Source organism: Onychomys torridus, chromosome 8 (assembly GCF_903995425.1).
Source record: "Onychomys torridus chromosome 8, mOncTor1.1, whole genome shotgun sequence".
Classification (NCBI taxonomy): Eukaryota; Metazoa; Chordata; class Mammalia; order Rodentia; family Cricetidae; genus Onychomys; species Onychomys torridus.
In genome coordinates, this window is record NC_050450.1 from 22,085,512 (window position 1) to 22,106,727 (window position 21,216).

Sequence of the window (21,216 nt, forward strand, 5' to 3'; positions counted from 1 at the left end):
AATTTAGGCCCTGCTCTGCTTGCCCGTGTCTGTGCGCGTGGGGGTGGAGGGGTAGTTGGGAGGTCACACTCCGTGACTTCTAAACCTGGGCTCCAGGTCTGGCCGTCCCTGAGCGGGGTGCGGGCGCCTTCTGGTGGGGGGCACTTGGCGTGGGGGACCGTCCTGTCCTGTGCTTGGCCTGCCTCACGCTCTGGCTGCCCACCTTGGGTGGTCGCTGGATCTATGACCCAGGGGTGGCTTCCTCACTTGTGCATGCATGGCGAAAATGGCTGGGCAGGCATGGCTGGGAGGCCGGGGACGCTGGGCGCCCTTTCAACTCCCAGAGCCTGTCCACCGCTCAAGTGCGAGGGGAAGGCCCGTCACCCTCACTGAGACCTGGGACCTCTAGTCAGGGTGGCTGCACTAGAACGCCCCCCCCCCCCTTTCTGGTTAAGCTCCGTGCCCTTTCCAGTCTCCATAGGCCAAGCGCTGGGCAGAGCGGTTGCTGTCGGGCAAGAACGTCCCGGCGTCGCAGCTACACCGGTTAGAGCTAACCTCGGAACTTCTCTGTGTTTTCATCAGCAAACTGGGAAGAGTATCCACACCTCGAGGACGTGCGTGTCCTGGTAAAGCCCACCGCGACCAAGCTCGGCCAGCCGGGCCTCCTTGTCTCGGGCAGGCGCGGGCGACTGACCCGGAGTTTTCCTTGCTCCCTCCGCAGTGCTCTGATGTGGCGGAGTGGCTTTGCGTCCCTCAATCCCACACTGCACAAGCCGAGAAACCTAGCTCCAGGCTGCGTCCTGGAGGCCTTGTCCCCGGCCCTGGAGCTTTGGTTGCGGCCTTCCCCAGGTGCGCACTAGGTGCTGCCTCGAAACCCCGCGCAGGGCGATCCTGCGCTACCCAGTGGTTCAGCCAGCCAGGCAGCCTCAGATCTGTAAAATGGGTGCAACGAGCAAGGCCCCTGAGAAGGGTCAAGGGGCGTCAAGCGGTGCAGCGGTTGGCGACTTCCCGCTGTGCAGCCGCTGGGCCTGCGCCCCTGGCGCCGCCGCACTCACCCGTTGGCGTCGGGAGTCTCCACCCGGCCTAAGGCCGAGGGAGCACCGCTAAGGACGAGCCCATGTTCCTTCAGCTCAGCCTCTAAGCTTGCCTGACCTTGGTCGTGGTCCCGACCCTAACCCACGGTCCTCCCAGTGGGGAGACCGAGAGCATTGTCCCTCAACGGCGCGCCTCCGCCTCTCATCCCGCCGCTCACCTCGCACAACAATAATAGAAAGGAAGGTTAGGGGCTTGGCAGGTCACGAGTGGAAGGCGCAACACTCACTTGCGGCTCAGCAATCGCTCCCACCCGCTGGGGGCGCCCACCCAGCTCTAGGTGAGCTGGATAAGAGATGGGACACGCGTGGGATCTGGCTTAGTCTCCTAACTCAATCAGACTGGTAGCGGACATCTAGTTCAGCAAGGCTTAGCTGGGGCAAAAGACTCAGAGGCCGCGCACTGGCTAAGGCAACGAGTGTGGGAACTCCAGTCCCCCACCTGATCCTTGGGCTTCTTAACCAGAGCCCTTTGTGCAAGACGGAGAGCTTGCAAGAAAGAAAAAGACAACGTGTGTGCCCCCAGAGGTTTAAGAATCGAGGTTGACCCTGTCAAAACAATACACATAATTTAGAAAAGTAAAAACTGTAGGCCTTATTACAGCGCAATAGAGGAAATCCTGGAGGAACCAGACAGAGACAACAGCACGGCAAAGAAGGGCCTCCTCCTCAGCCGAAGGGCCAACCTTTCCCACCACCTGAGCACGCTGCTCAAAAGCTTTCCAGCAGAGTAAAGAACATTTCAAGAAAATGTCTCGGGAGGAGTCTGAGTTACCCTACCCCACCCCCCCTGTCTTTTAAGTCCCAAGAGGAGCAAATTTAGGGTTAGAAGAGCTTGGAGGTGCTAGCGAGGGCAGGAGCTGGGATAGGGGCGTCCTCTCAGTCCAGTTTTCTCTCCCTCAGCCTCGTAAGGGCTGTCGACTCCTCAGCCCGCTTATAACGAAGACAAGTGCCGCAGCCCGCAGGGTGGTGCTTGGCTCTGAGAGACACAGCGGGGTGGGGTGGGACTGCTGGGGTAGCGGGAAGACACCCCTCCCCAAAGTGTTTAGCTGCTGGGAGCTATGGGGAGCAGAGTCTGGAGGAGGGAGGAAGAGAAGAACAGGAAAAAGAGACAAAGACTGAAATGGAGGCGAAGCGATTCTGGGGAAGCAGGAAGGGACATCTACAAGACAAGAGAAAAGGCGGAGAAGGGATCCGTGTAGACTAGGGAGGAAGAGTGGCCACAAAGAAGAAATGCGCTCGGAGAAATTAGAGAACAAACTGGAAAGAGAAGCGTGAAACCGTGAAGAAACCACGGCAACAAGGACACACACACACACACACACACACCAGAGAACGGAGAGCACAGGGATAAACAGAGAGAACAGATAATATGGTAGAGAAAGAATGGAGAGACCGGAAAATCTAAAAAAATGTTTTTAAAAGACCCCAAGAATTATAAAGGGGCTCTGGATCTCGCAATCTAGAAACTTCCAAAGTTCAGCCATTGGAAATTTGAGAGGACAACGCCAGGCTGCTGCTACACTCAGGCTTAGGGTTCTGGGAGCTGGAGCACCCCGAGTCCCTCTTGTTAAGTGATGCAGTGAAAGATCGCTGTGACGTCGTAAAACGTCACGCTCCACCTGGGATCTTGCGATCCCAGGCATTAGAAGCTCGGACTGTGCCCCGGCCCTGTGCTCGCAGGGTGCCCAGATCCCTCAGAGCCGGGTCCACGAGTGGCGCCGGGCCTGAGAGTGTCCAGCGTTTCACCTTTCTCCCACCCACTAGATGGAATCGACCTGCGACGACTCAGAACCGGTTCAGGCCGGAACTTTGCCTTCCCAGCAGCGCGGTGCTGGATCCCAGGTCCACTCCCCATCCCGCAACCAGCTTCTGAAACTGACCTGCACGGCGCATCCTCCGCAGGGCCCCGGGCCGGGCTTCGGGCTGGGGCGAAACCAGTGTAGCTCGCAGACCTGGACGCGCCCGCGCACACCGGCTGCGATCGCCATAGGGGTGGGGCGCAAGGGCCGGGGTCGCCGAGCGTTCAAGGAACGAAAACGAAATAAAAGCGGCATTAAGTGAAATAGCTAACTTTTTATTAAATAAAACGACTTAAATAAAAGGAACGGAAAAGGAGAGGCGTAACCCCAGCCTAAACGCAGGGTGCACCCCAGCCCCCGGGCGCTTCCCCCCAGTCGCCAGGCCGGCTGCCCCTCCTCCAGCGGCCCCGCAGGGGAAGCAGGTGGCCGGTTTCTAAAGAAAAAAGCCAAAACTTTTATTATTTACACGTTTGGGCAAAAGTACAAAGTATAATACAGGCGCCCAGCCCGGGGGTGCGGGCGCGGGGCGGAGTAACGTAAGGCGCTTCTTTGTCAGGCCCGGGCCTGGAGCGGGACGGGGCGCGGGGCGGGGGCTCGGATTGTGCAGCCGCGCGGACCCGGGCCCAGCCCCCCTCCGCGGCCGGCGCTGTGCGGCGCGCCCCAGGGCCCACGCGAGCCGGGCCGCCCTGCCCCTCTAGGCCCAGCTTCCCTCCCCAGCCCGGCTGGGGGACCCGGGCGCCCCGCATGGTGGGGGCGGCGATCCGTAGCTACGGTGCGCGCTGGCGGCTCACACCAGCGAGGTGACTGCAGGGACCTTGGAACTGTCCTCCTCCCAGGGCTGCAGATTCTGTAGAGCAAAGAGCGAAGAGTTGTGCAGACAGAGTGGGTCGGGCTGGATGGAGTCGTTGAGACTCTTCTGGAAGGCGTCGTGTTGCAGCTGCAGCATGAGCCGGCTCGCCTGCTGCCGCTCCGCCTCCCGCTCCTCTGCCGTCTGCCGCCTGCACCCAGGGAGGGAGAGGGACAGCACCGTCACGCACTGGGCATTGCTAGGCCACCAGTGGGCCCCAGCCCTCCCGGGATCCGGGCAGCTTAGCCCCTCGAGGCGAGGAGCCGCCAGCCGCCCGCACACACTTTCCCGGAGGCCCGCGGGGCGGAAGGGCGGGTGGGACCGCTGGGTTTTGTTTGTGCACCCCGGGGGCGCTGGGAGGGCACTCTGCCCGCCGTCCACCTGCACACCCGGATTTTGTGGCTTCACCAACAATAAATCTTGTTTTGTGTGTGTGTGTTTTGTTACCCACTGCGGGATAACAACGGCAGGGCAATGTATAACTGACTCGGCCCTGCGGCCAGTGGGGTCACTTGGGCCCACGGGTGGACTGGCTGGCTGTGCACCACCAGCTGGGCTGCCCCGGATGGGGTCAGTCTGATAAGATTCTCCCAGGCACTGTCCTGAAGCCCTCTCTAGGACACATCGCTTCGTCGTTTACGGGTTGGATGGAAGCAAGGATTGTATATAAAAACAAAAAAACAGAGTTGGAGTGAGGACCCTACCGCCCTGGCTATCAATCCGAAATCCGAGTGGGTGGGCTGGAACGGGAGAGGGAGGAGAGTGTGGGAGGCCCGGGATGTGTGTGGTGGGGGGCAGGTGGGAGGAACCCAAATGAGCAAAAGAGGCGAGACAAAACACTGGCGAGATGGGGCTGGAAATGTAGACGCCGAGGCATGGGAGATGATGGAGAGAGGAATACAGGTCGGTGGGAAGGGAGGACAACAAATCTGGAAAAGAAGGGAGATGCGTGGTCCAGGGTGCGCGGACAGGGGGTAGCACAGGAGAGGGCAAGATGCGGGGCTGCGGCGCAGGGCGGGGCAGGTGAAGGCAGGGCCGGGCCTCTCTCACCGCCACTTGGTCCTCCGATTTTGGAACCAGGTCTTGACCTGCGCGTCTGTCATTTTGAGGGACTTTGCGAGCGCCGCCCTCTCGGCCGAGGCCAGGTACTTTTGGCGATGGAAGCGCTTTTCCAGCTCACAGATCTGCACCCGGGAAAAGGACGTGCGCGGCTTCTTACGCTTGGGCGGCGTCCGGTTCTGGTAGGGGTGGCCAATGCGCCGGGTCACGGTGAAGGGCGTGAGCGCGGCCGCCGCTGCAGAGACACATGAGGCCCCTTGAAGCCCAGCCCCACCACCGTTCAGGTCGCACGTGGAGCCCCGTGGGACACAGTGCTCCGCTATTTTGCTCATCCCTCGTGTCCCCGGCGGCGCCAAGCTAGGCAGGGACACCCTCCCCTTCCCCGGGACGCTGGTTTCTTTTTCCCCCCGCAACTCTCCGATTTACCCTCCCCTCCACGGCCTCCCCGAGCCCTGGGAGCCTAGGCCTCCACCATGCCTGGGCCTCTGAAATCGTTCCTGGGAGTGGAGTGCACAGGGCGCGGCGCCCCTGGCCCCCAGAGGGCCGAGGCCTGGCTCCTGGTGGCCCGCTCTGCTCACCTGTGAAGCGGTCCTTCACAAAGCGGCGGCTGCTCTCCATCCAGGGGAAATTGAGGCCGCCCAGGCTGGAGACCGTGGGCACGGAGGGCATGGCGGGCAGCGCGCTGGGCAGAGGCGGCGGCACGGCCCCGGGTAGCGGCCTGTGCGCTGGCACCCGGATCACGCCAGCGGGGGCCAGGCTTAGGTTGACACTGTAAGATCCCGCGTCCTCGAAGGGCGCGCCGAGGCCCGCAAAGGAGGCGGGCAGAGATGGGTATGCGGCGCCCGGACGGCCCCCGGGGGGCCCTCCCAGGTAGCTGGCGCCGTCGGGGCCCCGCGGGGCGGGCGCGCTGTCCTGGTCCGGGCTGTTGAGGATTTGGTCGATGCCGAAGCTGATGGGCTCGTGCGGGTGTGGGGTCTGCGCGCTGGCGGGCGCCTCCATCCTGGGCGGGCGGAAGGGCTGGGCTGGGCTGGGCGGGGAGGCGGCTGGGTCCCCGTTACGGCGCGGCCATGGAGCGCCCGGCGCCTCCAGTTGCACTGAAACTTTGCCAAGAGTGCGCGGGCCCGACAGGCTCTGTGTCATCTTTCTTGAACCGAACCTGGAGTTTCCGCTGCTAATTCCTCTCCCGCTGCAGCCATTGGCTGCGATCAACAAGCCTCTCTCCTCTCATTGGCTCCCGGCTTTCAATAAAGGCCTAATTCATGGAAATAGGAGCTTAGGGACTGTTCCAAGGTGACATCATTTTAACAAACGAACAATAGGTCAAATTTATTAGCCGGGATAATGGGCGGCGGATATTAGCGCCCGAACCGCAGCCTCTCAAACCCGAAATCTAACGAAGCTGCAATTAGCAGACGCTCCCCACTTCGGGCTCGACCGCTTCCCGCCGCCTCACCCACCGGCAGGCGCGCTGCTAGGGAAATGGCTTTTGCCGCGGGGATTTTCGTTGTCTTTTAAATTTTTTCATCTGAGCAAACCCCAAACAAAATGAATCTTCAGTTACAATGGAGATGCAACCTAAGAACAGTCCTACGAAATCTGCGGAAGCCTCTGGGCCGCTCGCCCTCCGCCGGAGCAACGAAAGCGTCCCTTCGTGGGGTGCAAGCTCGGAGCTGTCCACGCGTGGATCAAGGAGAGCACCGGAGCGTTCTCCACGCCACCGAGGACACCCGCGTGGGGAGAATTCGCCCCCTCCCCGGCTTCCAACGAGGCGTCGCGGACACTTTGGAGACGCTCCCTGGCCCCAGCCGGGAAGACTGAGCGGTGACTTGCAGGTGCCCACGCGTGCCGGGCGCAGCTGGACTAGGGACCTGAGGTCATTTGGTGGGGAGCTGGGATCCGGACCCTCAAAATTCGTTGCGGGATAGATGAGGCTGTGGTCGAGAGCTTGGGGATCCCTCCGAGGGTCAGCAGGTTTGGGGACCTCTGTTCGTTAGTGGTACAGGAGGGGCAGTTCCCATTTAGAGCAAATGGAGACATTTCCTTAGGAAATTCGAGCAGTGAGCTCCTGCCAGCTCCAGTTCAGTCCAGGCGCTGACCACCCCAAGTTCTGCTGTCGCCTCGGGACTGTCCACATCATCCTGGCAGCACCGTGGCCAGCACCACATGGGGCGCGGTCACCTTTCTCCCTGCCTAGGTGAGACCCAGAGTCTTTTCCTAGCAGCAGGTCTCAGGTCGTAAAGTCGTTGGTTGTAAATTCTGAGCGCTGAACTCCCTCCCGGTAGGGCTCTTTCTCTGGTTCCCAGAGTGTGTAGACTCCAGCGATCTCTGTGCAGTTGGTCAGAAGTTGTGTGCAGATTTGGGCGGGCCACTTCCTAGCGGAGTAAGCTTGAGCTAGTGACTCCATCATTTTTCGGTTTTGGATTTTCATTTGTAAAATGGGGTAAAGCATGCAGAGCATTCGTGCACGGTGAGGGAGATATTGAGAGCGCAAAGAGCATAGAGCCCTGCACTTAGTAGGACAGCACCACCCATCAGCATCCTTTCCAGTCCCACACCCAGTGGGATGGAGGGTGTATTCTATTATGGTATGTTCATTTTGTTGGTAGTTTTTGTTTTGCAGAGGTGTCTTGGATCGGTGTATTTCTTCACCTATGGGGTCAGAGCACAGGAAGGAGGCAGTGGCCTTTTAAATTCTCTGTCTCATTGCTCTCAACAAACCAGATGACTCAGGCTTTGTAACTCCTCTAGGCCTTGGTGGGCAGTTAGGTCACCAGCCAGCTGTGTGACACTGGGCAGCTTTGCTGGCCCTGGCAGAACCACTACGCTGGGTTGGGGCAGGGAGGCCCTGGCCTGAGACAAGGACTTTCAGATGGGAGATACTATTGTGTTGACTCTGGGGGCCTCTCACTTCTAATACAGGCACCGCTGCTGGAGATCTGAGGACTTCTGGGCTCCCTGCTTCCCTTCTCCAGCCTCATTTGCTTTATTTGTAAAACAGAGAAGGGAGTAGCTACCCCCAGGGTAGCCATGAGAACAAAATGAGATAATGGCAGTGGAAGCGGCTGTAAGAAATGCCACTCCCGACAGTCACACTCCGGATTATATAATAGTACCTTTAAGGACAGAGGTGACTCTCTTGTCCTTGAGAACTCTGTGTGGCAGGGATGGCACTAGTTACTCACTCACCCAGGGAAGACAGGGCCTTAACTGAGGGAAGTGATGTTCAGATCACTTGGGTCCAGATGTGAGGGCTGGTGTTGGCACTGCACTGCATCTCCATTCCTGCCTGCCTAGCCTTGGGTTCCAGGCCTGGCCACTTCCAGGAGCTGGGAAAATGCCCAACAGGCTGTAGCACAAAGGTCCTCGGAACAAGATGACCAGGATGTGGCTGACATGGCCAGCACTGCTTCCAGGGCACGTGTAGAAATCTCTCAGTTTACTCAGAAGCTTTGAGCCTCTTTGTGCCTCAGTTTATTTGTGTAGCTCCCAAGGAAAGCATTAGCCTGGCGCCCAGCAGGGGTGAGGGCTCTGTCTCACCTCTCTAGGCCTCCAGGTCCTCAGTCACCCAGAGCTCTGAGTTGCTGATCACAGTCCCCCCTTCTATTCTTCCTTGGACAAAGGAGGGCATCTAGGCAGCTAGGGAGGGGGAGTAAGTCAGTTGAAGTCATGGCCAGTGTCTGCAGCACTGGGCAGTTTGTTAGAAATGGCATTCTTGAATCCTGGCAGGGCTCCTATGTCAGGAACTCTGGGTGGGGTTCAGCAGTCTGCTAACAAGCCACCTACTGAGCCTGGTGGAAACCAGTCCTGTCCATCTCTTTCAGCTTTCAAAGGTGCCAGAAAATAAATGTTGGGATTGGCAGCTCCTGCTCATCCTCTCTTACATTTTTGTGTCTGTTTATGGGTCACACTTGCTAAATAAGTCTGTTTTATTGGTCTTGGAAAATGCCCTTGATGGGATATAGCTCAGTGGTAGAACCCTTACTTAACACGGGGAAGGCCTTGGGCTCAATCTCTAGGACTGGGGGATGAGCAAGCTTCATTTCATTGCCCTCTTTTATTTTGAGCCCCGGCTGGCTCCCAAACTCTCATTAACTCTCCGTTTCTCAAGTGCTAGGATTACAGGAATTACTATGCCAGGCTCATTACCCTGGTTTTGCTTGTTTGTTTTTGAGACAGGGTTTCATGTAGTCCATGATGGTCTCAAACTGCAACACAGCTGAGAAAGACCTTTCCGGGCTATTCCTATTGAATGCCCAGCTCACCTGAGGCCAGGAATTGAACCCAGGGCTTTGTGAGTGCTAGAAAAACACTCTATCAATTGAGCTACATGCCCACCCCTTGTTAGCTGTTCATTTTTTCCTTTAAGTCATATTTTCCATAAATGTTTTTTTTCATCTTGCTTTTACTTTTTAAAAATTAATTTCTTCTTTGTTGTGCTTAAAGTTTACTTTGTCAAAAGTCTTTCCTCCCCCTTCTTTACATAAACACACTCAAGGCAATGTCTCCTTCGAGCCTGGTTTGGCCAAGTATGTTTTGATCTGTATTTGGTGTTCCAGAAACTGTGAAGTTGCTGCTCTTTTGTATCTGCTATTAATTCAACACTGAAGTGGGGGAGAGGGTACACACACTGCAGAGAGAGAGGTTAGAAAAATTCAGGTTCTGAAATCTAGGGAACTGGGGTCAGGATTCTTGGGGATCTGGGGACTTCCAGGCTGCATGAATTTTCTCCTGGTCCCCAGGAAGTGAAGCTGGGAGAAGGGGTGGTCTTGCTGAGAGTCCTATAGGATATTTGGGGTTTTGGAAATGAATGGCAGGATGCTGCAATTTCCAAGTGGTCCATGAGTCTGGATGCAGGCAGCTCAGATTCTTCAGCCACTGACTTCCTGTGTGATTTGGGATTCAATTTGAAATGGAGTAGGGATTGAATCAAGGCCCTCAAGTGTATTTGGACCAGTTATCCTATTTGCAAGATTGAGGGAAATATTACGGTCTACTTCCATAAAAGGCATAAGCACATGCTTTGGCACACACATCATGTTACAAGCAGTTGCTGACCTGCTTACTACACATCCTATGTAGGAGCCCTAGGGTCCTTCTAGTTTTCAGGATGGAAAATGACAAGTGCCCCAGTTTATCCAACAAGTATTTACTGAGCACATACTCAAATTTCCTGGCTCTCCAGGCTTGCACACTTACTTTCTCTGTCTGATAGGAGGGACAGTGGGAAGGGCTCTGGGAAGAAAGTTCCTGGGGGATCTGAAAAGGCTCAAGGCTGCCAGCTGGAGGAAGGAAGAGGGGCCGTAGGTGGTGGGTGTGCAAGACCTCACCACAGAGGTGCTTGTTCAGCACCTGCCGCTGGGGAGGGCTGGAGCTAGGCCATCTTTGGACCAAGTGGTCTATGAGGTCCTCTTTTCTAGGAGAAACTTCTGGGGTGGTCTGGGTAAAAGAGACAGATGTAGAGGCTGTTGTGGGGGGCTGCTGTCTGCCTCTCTTGCTGGCCTGGGAGCTCTTTTAGGGCATCCAAGTCCATGTTCTGGGCTCAGTGCAGGGCTTCGCTTACTGGAGGGTCATTAGATTTGTGGTAGGACACCATGGCGTCTCCTTAGGGTAAAGAGGGAATAAAGAAAGAAGGATGAGAACTGGGGCCCAGGAATTTCTAGACTTTGTTCAGGCTTCTGTCCCAGCTCAATCCATGGCTGGACCCTGTGCATCAAGATCCAGGCCAGCTCTCAGCTCTCTCATCCTCCGAAGCACCCCTGGACCCAGACCTTCTTTCTCTATCACAGTTTCTGGTCCTCACTGGACTGTGTTGCAGCTGACTTGGTGATGCAGCCCACCAGCTCCGTGAGGGCAGAGACTTGGTCTCATTCATTAGCTCATTTGTGGATGAGTAAAGGAGATCAGTGGCTCTCCATCTTCCTAACACTGAGACCCTTTAATACAGTTACTCATGCTGTGGTGACCCCAACCATAACATTACTTTCTGCTACTGTTATGAATTGTAATGCGATTTTTTTTTTTTTTTTTTTTAAGATAGAGGTTTGCCAAAGTTTACACAACCCACAGGATGAGAAGCACTGGAGCAGATGAAGGGCTCCTAGGATCCTAGGGCTTGGTCAGCTTCAGACCACGGACTTGAGTGGGCTAATCCCGGAAGGGAGCAGCAGCAGCTTGAGGCCACAGGGCTAGAGGGAAGGGACTAGGATATTCCTTTCCCAGGGGCTGTTTGGTGCTGGAGGGTGTTGGAGCTGTAACTAGGTGCAGATGGCAGGCTGTGGTAAGGAGGGCTGGGACAGTCCTTCTGGGCAAGCATATGCTGCATTCATTCAGGGACCTCCAAGCCTCACCTCACAACCACTTCTGTCCCTCACCCATCAGCCATTTCCCCCATTTTGTGTTCTACAACTTTGCTTCCTTCCTGACAAATTTTCTCTACTGAATTTGACTTCGTTTCAACACCTTTGTTGGGCAAATTACATTAAGATGGATGGTGCAGGTACCCTTTATGGCTTATTTATCATGATAGTGTTTGTATCTCACACTTATAAATAACTTATGTTATAGCTTTTGTTTGTGGAGATGTAACTTACATATTTTATTACGCTTTCTGTAAACCTCAAAAAGAATCTTGTCAAGGGAAGCGCTCTTATCAGCAATCCAAACTGTGGGACGTAAAACCCGACACTAACATTATTTTTTAATATGCCAAGGAGGCAGGTTACTCTTGCCGTAGTTGGAAAGGTTTGCTTCCTCGTAAACTTGCACCTCAATAAAACATTAAAAAGTCTCAAGAACAATTTTATGAAATACAGCAGGAGGATGAATTAATGGCAGAGCTCACCGACACAGCTCAAGTGTCTCATTAGACTGGCTTTCCTCCCAGAGGTATCTAGTCCCACTGGTTGGGGAGGCCAAAGGATCCCTTGATAGCCTCTTCAGTACCAGCCACAAAGGACCCAATTTGGGATTAAGTAGAGAAAAAATATAGGTGCAGTTAGGAAATCTACTTTGATTCCTGGCTCAGGATGCTAGGTGGAGGAAAAAAATGGCTGCAGGCAATGGGTTCTGCTCGAGGCCATGAGACTTGAAGGGCAATTGCTTCAGGGAAGAGGTCCTTGACCAACAATATGCAGCTGTGGAGGGCTAGAGTTAGGATGTGCCCTACCTGTGTCGACTGTGAAGCCCACTCTCCTTCAACTCTTACCAGAGCTCTTGGACTAAGTGGGGGGTCTAGCTATGTGGTCTTTTTTGGGGGGGAGGGTTTGAGACAGGGTTTATCTGTGTATCCCTGGCTGTCCTGGAACTCTGTAGATCAGGCTGGCCTCGAACTCAGAGATCCACCTGCCTCTGCCTCCCAAGTGCTGGGATTAAAGGTGTGCGCCACCATCACCCGGCTGTGTGGCCTTTTCCTTATTTCTCAGTCTGTTTTCTCATCTCTGAAACAGGGAAAACAATACTAAACATTCTTATTGGGAAGCTAGGTCCAGCAGGTGGATTCAATATAGTACAGTGGTTCTAATTCTCTTGAAATGGCTCCTTCCTACTCTGGCTCTGCTCCTGCTAACTGCGGTGTGAGGATGAAACACAGGGCCCTGGACCTGCTCCATCAGAACCACACCCAAGTCCTACGTCTTTCTCCACGGGCTCCATTTATTGCTCATGGCTCTCAAGTGCTGCTTGTTCCTAAGGACCAGACTGGCTACATCTGGGCAGTGTGGCAGCCAATTACTCTTTTCAGGTTCCCTTACCAGCCTGCTCTAGTGTGATGCTTAGCTTCACTGGCACTGGGATGATTCGGTCATCTCAGTTAGCTGCTATAAGCCAGTCCAGCTTTGCACTTTGGAAGGGGTTCCAATGACCACAATCCCAAGGTGTATGTAGGCTGTTATGCCAGTGGAAGGGACTCCAGGGAGCCAAGAAGGCTTTTCTGGGCTGTTCAGATTACTACACAGTGCAGGGTCCCACCCTGGATGTAGATGGGTAGATGTAGCTGTAGGCATCTCTGGGCCTTCCTTCCTAATGTGCACAGTGAGAAGGTAGCAAGCATGGACTGCCTACCCTTACCCACACTAAGACATTAGTGTGGGTAAGGGTAGGCAGTCCATGCTTGCTAACTCTTCTTTAAGTGGGGTGCTCACAGAGTGCTCTGTGAGTCAAGCATTCAAGTCCACTGAGGTACAAGGACACAGGCGGACCCTGCTTCTCAAAAAGCAGCTCTCCAAAGGCCAAGCATGAAAGAGGCTCTCCTGCTGAACTCCCAGGAAACACCTGGCTGTGTGGCAAAGAAAGGGACCACACACCATCCTTTTCTTGTGAACATTTTAATGCAAACAGTATAGTGTTCCTAGACCCTGGGCATTTGTGAAGAAACAGCGCTGGAATGGGATAAGCATTTGTAATTTCCGAAGAGTGAGTACAGTTATAACCCCCCCCCCCCAAACACCCCAAATCCAAGATGCCAGGCATTGTGGCCCACGCTGGTCAACTCCACCAAGGGTGTAGCAGGAGAGTCACAGTGTGCTCCAGGCTAACCTGGGCTACACAGCTAGGTTCTGTCTAAAAAAACAAAACAAAACAAAAACAAAAAACAAACAAAAACCCCCAAAAAAACCCCAAAAAAAACAAAAATCAAAAAACAAAAACAAAACTAAATAAATTAAAAACCAAACAAAAACCAAATTGAAATTCTTGTCAAGCTCCTTTGAAAGCTGATGTTTCAAAGTATAGGATTTGTCTTCTCTAGGAAGTTATATTTCCTAACGGAGTGGGGTGGAGTAAGGTTCAGGCTCATCTGCCATTAAACACCACAAGCAGTCTCATCCAGACCATAATTTCCCCCGACTCCCTTTTGCACATGGAAGACAATCACTTTGAGATAAACTTAGGTGACTCAATTTTATATGACAAGCCTGTTGCAAAGCTCAACTATCAGGAAACGTTTGAAGAAACACTAGTCTGAGAAACGAGATTACAACAAGAGCCTGTGGATTTCTTCCCTGCAACAGGGAAGCCAAGCTTTCATGTCTTATCAGAAATAACGGGCACAGTGTTTACTGTAAGCCTGAAGCATGAGGACAGCAGTGAGATAGGAAGCCCGTTTGACAGTGGCAGTTTCAAATGAGTAGCTTAGTTATGATGGGTCATGAGCTGTAAAGGCCTTCATTTCCTGTGTTTGGATGAAGTAAGTCACAATCCAACAGTGGTTAAGAGTGTGGAGGGTGGAGGGCGGCTACTCCATCCTCTGGGAACCCGACAGCCAGCACCTGACCTGCTCTGGGTGGTCCAAGAAGGCAGAGGTGTTTCCAACACTACATGCCACCGTCAGCTTCTCTTCCAATTAAATGGAGCCAAAAGGACTAGCTAGGTACTGGTGCACCCAGGACTTCTTCCTGGGGCTTCCAGAATCCTAAGGACATCTCTCTGCAGGCAGCAACCGCACAGCTTAATTCTTCTAGACTGAACCACTTCAGATTTATGCCAGTGGAAAGCAAACATTGTTTGTAAGTCGTTTAATTGTGTTACTGTCTCTCAACTTTATCAGATGTTGCTGAGGCAGAGAGGCCTATGTGCAGTCCTGGGGGATGCTTTATAGCACTCCCAGGCTCCTTCTAAATGGCCACAGCCCAGAGTCCCTAATGTGGCATTTTCCAGATGTAAAAACTACTAATCCAACAGGTTCAAATGGCATTTGTCTCAATTCAGGACCCACACTGAGGGCTGCATCTTCAAATCAACAACCTTGATCTCAGAGCCATGAACTAGGTGCTAGCCTGGGTTATTATATTCTTTGGTTAAATATAGTTTCTGGACCTTTCGGCATTGTGGGAACCCAGATAAGATTGAAAACATGTTCTGCTTTGAATACTGAATTTACATTGTATGTGCACTATTATAAATTTTTATAATTAGGTCAGACTTATAAAAATGTAGGGCTTTTGTTGCTTGTTCTGAAAAAGACACTCTTCTGGGCTGGCCAGCATTGCAGTCTGGGCCCCAGGCCTTCCAGAGTCTCTTGACAAAGGAGCAGCGTAGCACACGCTCAGGAGTTGGGTCAGCTCATCATGTCCAAGCTGCACAGTTCAGGGATGCCATCGCTTCGCAGGGCCTCTGCCACATCTCTTCTGAAGACAGAGAGGTTCTGGGTGAACCTGGGGAGAGAAGAGTGAAGGCCCAGGCCGTGTGAGAGCTGGAGGAAAGGCCCCATGGAGCTCAGGACCCGACTCTCCTGCAGGAAGGCTCCTCCTCAGAGCTGGGCGCCCACTTTGTTACCCCTCTCCTGCTACCAGTGCCATCCCTGCCCCCCTGAAATCCATTCTCAACAGTTTAGGGAGAGGGAGCATCTGAAGCTCTACTATCTAAAACATGAAAACAATTTGTACACTATGTCTCAGATACTGGATTGAGCTTACATATGACTACTTTAATCATTACTCATCTTCCCAAAGGTGGTATTAGAACCTTCAGCTAAAACAGAATTTAGTGAATGGAAAATGAGGAGGCGGCAGCAGAAAGTGGTTGCACATGTCTGTAAAGCCAGCAGTCAGAAAGCAGAGGCAGAGGGTCATGAGTTTCAGTCAGAGGCGAGCTGGCACTATGTGGTGAAACCCGGCCTTAGAAAAGAGTACAAGCGTGCAGTGGGTGGGTGCGCGTGCACGCTCAGTTTGGTGGAATACTTGCGTCCTAGGCAGTTTGATTCCCAGAACTACATACACTGGGCACAGTGGCCCATGCCTGTAATCCCAACACTTAGGAAATGGAGAATCAGAAATTTAAAGTTATCCTTGGAGCCGGTGAGAAGGCCCAGCAGGTTAACACAGGTGTTGCCAAGCCTGATGACCTGAGTTAGGTCTCTGAGACCCAACTCCTGCCAAGCTGTTCTCTGATACCCCCAACCCCAAATAAATGCAATAATAAAAAATTATCCTTTTCTATATATTGAGTTTGAGACCAGCCTAGGCTATATGGCACTGTTAAAAAACCTAACAAGGGCTGGAGAGATGGCTCAGAGGTTAAGAGCACTGACTGCTCTTCAAGAGGTCCTGAGTTCAATTCCCAGAAACCACATGGTGGCTCACAACCATCTGTAATGAGGTCTGGTGCCCCCTTCTGTATATGTAATAAATAAATAAATCTTAAAAACAAACAAACAAAAAAACCAAAACAACAACAACAACAAAAAACCTAACAAGAGGGACTAGGTTAGACCACCTGGGTCCAAATTTTGGTTCACCACTACCAGTTAGGCAGCCTGAAAAAATAACTACTTGTCATGGTACCTAATATGAGTAACTGTCTTGAGGGAATGCAGGAGCGAATCTGATCAAGTAACCAGACAATGCCTGAAAGTCTCTCAACACAGGCTGGCATAAGGACAACAGCCAGTCAGTCCATGTGGCCTCTCCTTCACAGGACTGAGAGGACAGCCGTACTACTTTACAGACAGCTCAGGAATGCTACTTCAACAGCCGCCTCTTCTTTCCAGGGTCTGAGTTTGTCCCTTTCTGGATGGGAGAGGATTACTTGAGACTTCGATAAATGGCCAAGAGAAGGTGTCTGCACCCCCAGCTGACCTTGCTTTATTACCACAGCTCATACCTGGGCTCCACTGACAGGTGTACTACAAATGCTATAGTGTTTGATGAAAGGTCAGTGGGGGTAGTTTTTCCCTGAGCACATTTTCTTCCTTTTCAGTGACTACTGTCTGTCTCATCCTCTAGGATGTAAGTTCCATGAGGCCAGGAACTTGGAACAATTTGTTTACCATGGGTTCCAAATGCCTACAGTTTTATAAACCGAATGAATGATTCATTCATAGTGATGAGTTTGGTTAGACCTCACTGGCCAATGCCACTGGTACTCCTAAAGGACAGGCAGAGGAGGACCAACACTGAACAGCCCAGCTGGGGCCACGCCTTACTACAGTCTGCTGTCTGAGCACCACAGCCAATGCCGTCACCGGCTCCTTCTTACTGTGGAAGAGACCAGCAGAGAAGTGGCTGCTTTCCTGTCACACAGCTTACAGATGCAGGGATAACATTTAACTGGGGTCTGTCCACCCTCGAGGCCTGTGCTTGTTCAAAGGCCAGAAGTCTTTCCTTAACTCCATGGACAATGTGAGCTCCCCTTCATTTGCTCTTTCCAATTAATTATTTTTCACTTCTTTTCTGTTGGATTATAAACTGCTTAAGAGGAAAGGCTGTATTTTTTAAAATCTTGGCATCTATGAGCAAATACCCAGCAAAATGTAGTGACTGGAACTGACCTGGGTCTAAGATCACAAGGTGTAATGGAAAAGGTGCATCAATCTGTGAGCTGTGCTAACTGCAGTCCAGTTATTTTCAGCAAGCTTGAATGCCCCTAGAGATGCCCCACTGGGCAATGCTCACCTGTCTCTGTTCTTGACAGACAGATTCTGCTCCACTCCTTCCATCAAGTTCCTGAAGCACTGGGCAAGGACTTCCTGCTTGGAAAGAGGCTGGCTGTTTATCAGACTTGCTCTTAGTTCACTGAAATACTGTTGGGAGACAGAGCAGTGTCAGGTTCAGGTTCCAACTCTAAACCTTTACAAGAGACCAGTCCAGCTGGGGTCTACCTGCACTCACTGATGCTTATGGGTGTCATCCAGGTTCACACTGAACTTTCTATACTTGGGGAGAACTTAAGCCGCAGAAGCATTTCTAGGTGCACCTTGTATCACCCCTGCTCTTAGAGTCTCTTGCCTGTGACTGCTGTATTGGCCCTGCTTAGCCTGATGGAGTCTTTGCCTCCTCTGTGGGAGACTGAACCTGGCTTCCTGGGGTCTCAATTCTACTTGTTCCAGGAAGGCTGAAAGAAGAAGGCCCCAGGCTGAGGAGGACTTAACTTAATGCCCAGGAAACACTTGGGATGACTGAAGGCCAAGCCATGGGCCTTCCCTTCGGCCTCATCATCTTCCCTAACTTCAGTGAATCACTTCTCAAAGAGCTCTGGGCTGTGTTCCAACTTTGTCCTTCTGGGTTACATGGGTCTACTCTGCTGAGGCAGGCACTAGAGGGGCCTACTTAGTTCTGGGAGCACTTCCTGGCACTACGAATAGTATCTGTCATACCTGGTCACAAATAACTGCTCAGCCCCACCCCTTTTCTGCTGGGGTCTGTGGTCTTGTATACAAAAATAAGTTCTGATGTTGAGCAGAGCTCCTAATCACTAGAAACAGCTGATTCTCGGCAAAAGACAACATCTTGCCAGTCATTTGTTTATCTCTTCAAGGCTAAGCTGTATGATATTTAATTTCCATCATACATTAAAACAGCTCACATCAAAAAACACACATAATTAATATGTAGTCAGACAAATACTTAAATACTATATATCAGAGGCATTATACTTAAACCACAGTGTCTTCCTGAACAAGTCTGGGAATGCACAAAACGACTTATTTTTCCCTTTTATAATGATGCAGTGACTCATACCAAATAGAAAATTATTAGTTTTTCATCCTAAACCATGAAATATTGCCTCCATCAGTAAAGTGTAATATTGTGATGTCATAAGCTTTTTCTAAACACCGAATTTGCCCTTATTCCCTCTCAATCATTTTAAAGCACTGCTCTCTTTCATAGAGCTTGGGTTTAAATCCCAATAACACCGAGGGAAGATGAATGGCAGTACTATTGAATGTGGCTAAAATTGGATACTTCAGCACAGGTGAATGATGAGACAGCTCTTCTCTCTTTGATATATTTTCTCCTTCTATTAGTTTCCTTCCAAGGCTGGGATTTTAGTTTGAATTTTAATGTATGCGGCTGCCTCTAATCTCACTGTCTCCCCCAGTACTATCTTATTGTATAGACAATTCATTCTTCCAAGCAGTAATGCACTGTTCCTACTGACTGCTGAGAGGCCAGGACGCATTCCAAAGGAAGCCAGGGTGCTTGGGAGGCAGTCAGGTGGCCAGAGCACCAAGGAGGCCGAGGTGCATGCTCCCCGGATGAAGGATACTGGTCCTATGCACAACCCCTCAAAGGTTGCTGCTGTTATCTCCTGTGGTCATGTCTGGGGTCCCCAGATATAAAGGGAGGCTGAAGGAGAAGGCAAAAGGACTGTTGCTCAGAATTCTCCTGGAATGGCAAGGGAAGTGAAGTGACTCTGAAATACTGCTAAGCAGTCCACACAGCCAGTACAGTGTGGGCCTCTGTGGCCTCTGCCAACTCAAGAAGACCTGAAGCCTTTGGGGAAAGGCCTTCCGGGTTGTCAAGGCCCCAGCTCTCTATCCTGTGGTCTTCAGTGTCTAAGAGCCTCTCCCTCCTCCTGCGGCCCTTCCTGAAAGCACACTCACCTTCTCATTGAGCAGGATGAGCCCCAGGAGAGGCCTGGATACTGACCACTGGTTCCGACAGTCTTCAAAGACAATGGTGTTCATAAGGACAGACATCATCTAGAAGACAGAATCACATGAAAATTGGGACCCTGGGCTTAGAGCTTGCTTGAATCCAGACTCCTTCTATGTATTCCTTCCGCCTTTCCACCTTCCTGATGACAAGAGGGCTTCTCCTGGACAGTCGGCTCTCACTCCAGAAGCCTAGAAGGCTATGCAAACTCTGGGCAAATCCTCTTTTCCCCCAAGGGAGAGTCTTTACCACCAAAAGCTTGGTGAGAACCTTCTTGGTGAGCAGAAGTCAGAGGCCAGAGCCAGGGGGTTCAGTCTCTGCTTTTTAAGCCTTCTCTGCTTTGTTCTGCACTAGGCACCATGCAAATGTTCAGCTCACTTTCCTGTCTGCTCCTCACCTCACTGAATAGTTCATGCTATGAAGGGACATCTCTCTGTAGCTCATCACTGAGTGGAATAAAACACTTTCTATGTGACCCCAGAATGGCATGTTTTCTGCTAGCTCAGGAAATATGTTGTTTTTAAAACCATTCTTCATTACTCACTCAATGCTACATGTACATACTTATCCAGGCTCTTCACTTCCAAGTTTGGAAGGCACATGGAAGAGATAAATAGGACATAGGCATCTACCAGTCTCTTACCTAGGGCCTCAAAGCTAGGGAAGTCACTGAGAGAAACAGTGGGAAAAAGATCTAGGAAAAGAGCAGCAACCTGTGGAGGGGGAAAGAATGCCTCTAAGTTGTTCAAGGGCAGTCAGGGAGGTGCCACGGGGCAGGGAACATCTAAGAAGTTCCTCACAAGCAGACAAAGGGGTGAAAGGAAGGTGGGAATGAACACAGTGGGCTCTGCAATAGTGAGGGACCCTGTGGCTAGAATGGAGGACCATGCTGAGGAATCTGGACTTCATCCTGAAGGCACGATGGCTAGTGACGGGCTTGTGACCAAGGGGAGACATGTGGAATGTGCCCTGGTCAGGAGACACAATGGCCACAGGTAAGGCCACTACAGTAGTCCAGGCAAATACCAGGAAGTGGGCTCAGTTCTTCCACCGGAGCAGCCTGTCTGCTCACACAGCTTGAGCTCTCCTGCCCAGGGAGGGCAGATGAAAGGGCAATTACCCACCAAGACCCCACAAATACCACCCCAACTAGGCTTTGATGACTTGGTTTGCTTTGAAAGCATTTGGTGTTATCATTTGGCAACCTCTCTTTTTTGCACAAGAGTGTGTGTGAAATGCCCGTGTGTGCATGTGTATATGTGTAGTATGTGAGGGTGAAGTTGGGTATCTTCCTCAAACTCTCCATATCATTTATTGAGGCAGCTTGAAAGTACTGCCAATCTGGCTGGTCAGCCTGCCTGCCTCCCAAGTACTGGAATTAGAGGCGGGCCACCACACTCAGCACTTATGCATTTAAGCAGGTGCTAGGGATCTGAACTCTGGCCCTCATGTTTTGCACAAGTGCTTACCTACTGAGCCATCTCCTTGCCCCTGGCAAAAGTTTTTGGTGATCTAATTTATCCTATAATCTCTGGCAAGTAACTGAACTGTTGTTCTTGATGTGTCTGTTTTCATTAGCTCTGAAGAGGAAAATAATCCAGACCAGGAAGCTGTGAGAATTAAAAGCGATGGCATTTGACAACTGTTGCAAAGCACACATCCTATAGACACTGCAGGCACAGCATCGCAACAGTAACGTGCATCTCTGCAGCTCTGACGCCGCCATTCCCTCCACCCTCACAACCATCAGGCTGGTCACAAACAAAACCTGCCAATCTATATAAAAATGCAAACCCTGTATGTCCAGGCTCTCTGGCATGCCGAACTCCAGGCTAGAACTCCATGCTGGGCATCCTTTGCAGACCACAAGTTCCCATGAACAATCTAGCAAGCCACCCAAAGTCACAGGGCACAAATTAAATTGACAAGCAAGACTAACAGATCCACGGAGACAGTCTAAAATATTATGGGCTTCACTATCTGAGGCAGAATGGATATTTTAATGGAGAAGATTAAAGTTAGAGGCACCAAATTCTTCCAGTAACTGACAAAGCATCCTGGAGTGATGT

At 51.9% G+C, this 21,216-nt stretch overlaps 2 protein-coding genes across 2 annotated transcripts in view; both read right to left on the reverse strand.

Annotated features, from left to right (window-relative positions):
- Positions 1-3,126: 3,126 nt before the first annotated feature.
- Positions 3,127-5,900, reverse strand: Tlx3 (T cell leukemia homeobox 3). Its single transcript, XM_036198244.1, has 3 exons — positions 5,357-5,900; positions 4,770-5,013; positions 3,127-3,870 (listed from the first exon to the last, which is right to left on the reverse strand). Exons 1-3 carry the CDS (start codon positions 5,775-5,777, stop codon positions 3,660-3,662), a joined length of 876 nt encoding a protein of 291 aa, XP_036054137.1. The 5' UTR covers positions 5,778-5,900; the 3' UTR covers positions 3,127-3,659.
- Positions 5,901-13,420: 7,520 nt separating this feature from the next.
- Ranbp17 (RAN binding protein 17) overlaps positions 13,421-21,216 on the reverse strand; it is a 327,894-nt gene continuing 320,098 nt past the window's right edge. The window contains exons 27-29 of the mRNA XM_036198233.1: positions 19,096-19,194; positions 17,165-17,292; positions 13,421-14,926 (exon numbers count right to left, since the gene is read on the reverse strand). Coding sequence (XP_036054126.1) covers positions 14,830-14,926; positions 17,165-17,292; positions 19,096-19,194 — 324 coding nt within the window. The 3' untranslated portion in view covers positions 13,421-14,829. The remainder of the gene's footprint in view (positions 14,927-17,164; positions 17,293-19,095; positions 19,195-21,216) is intronic.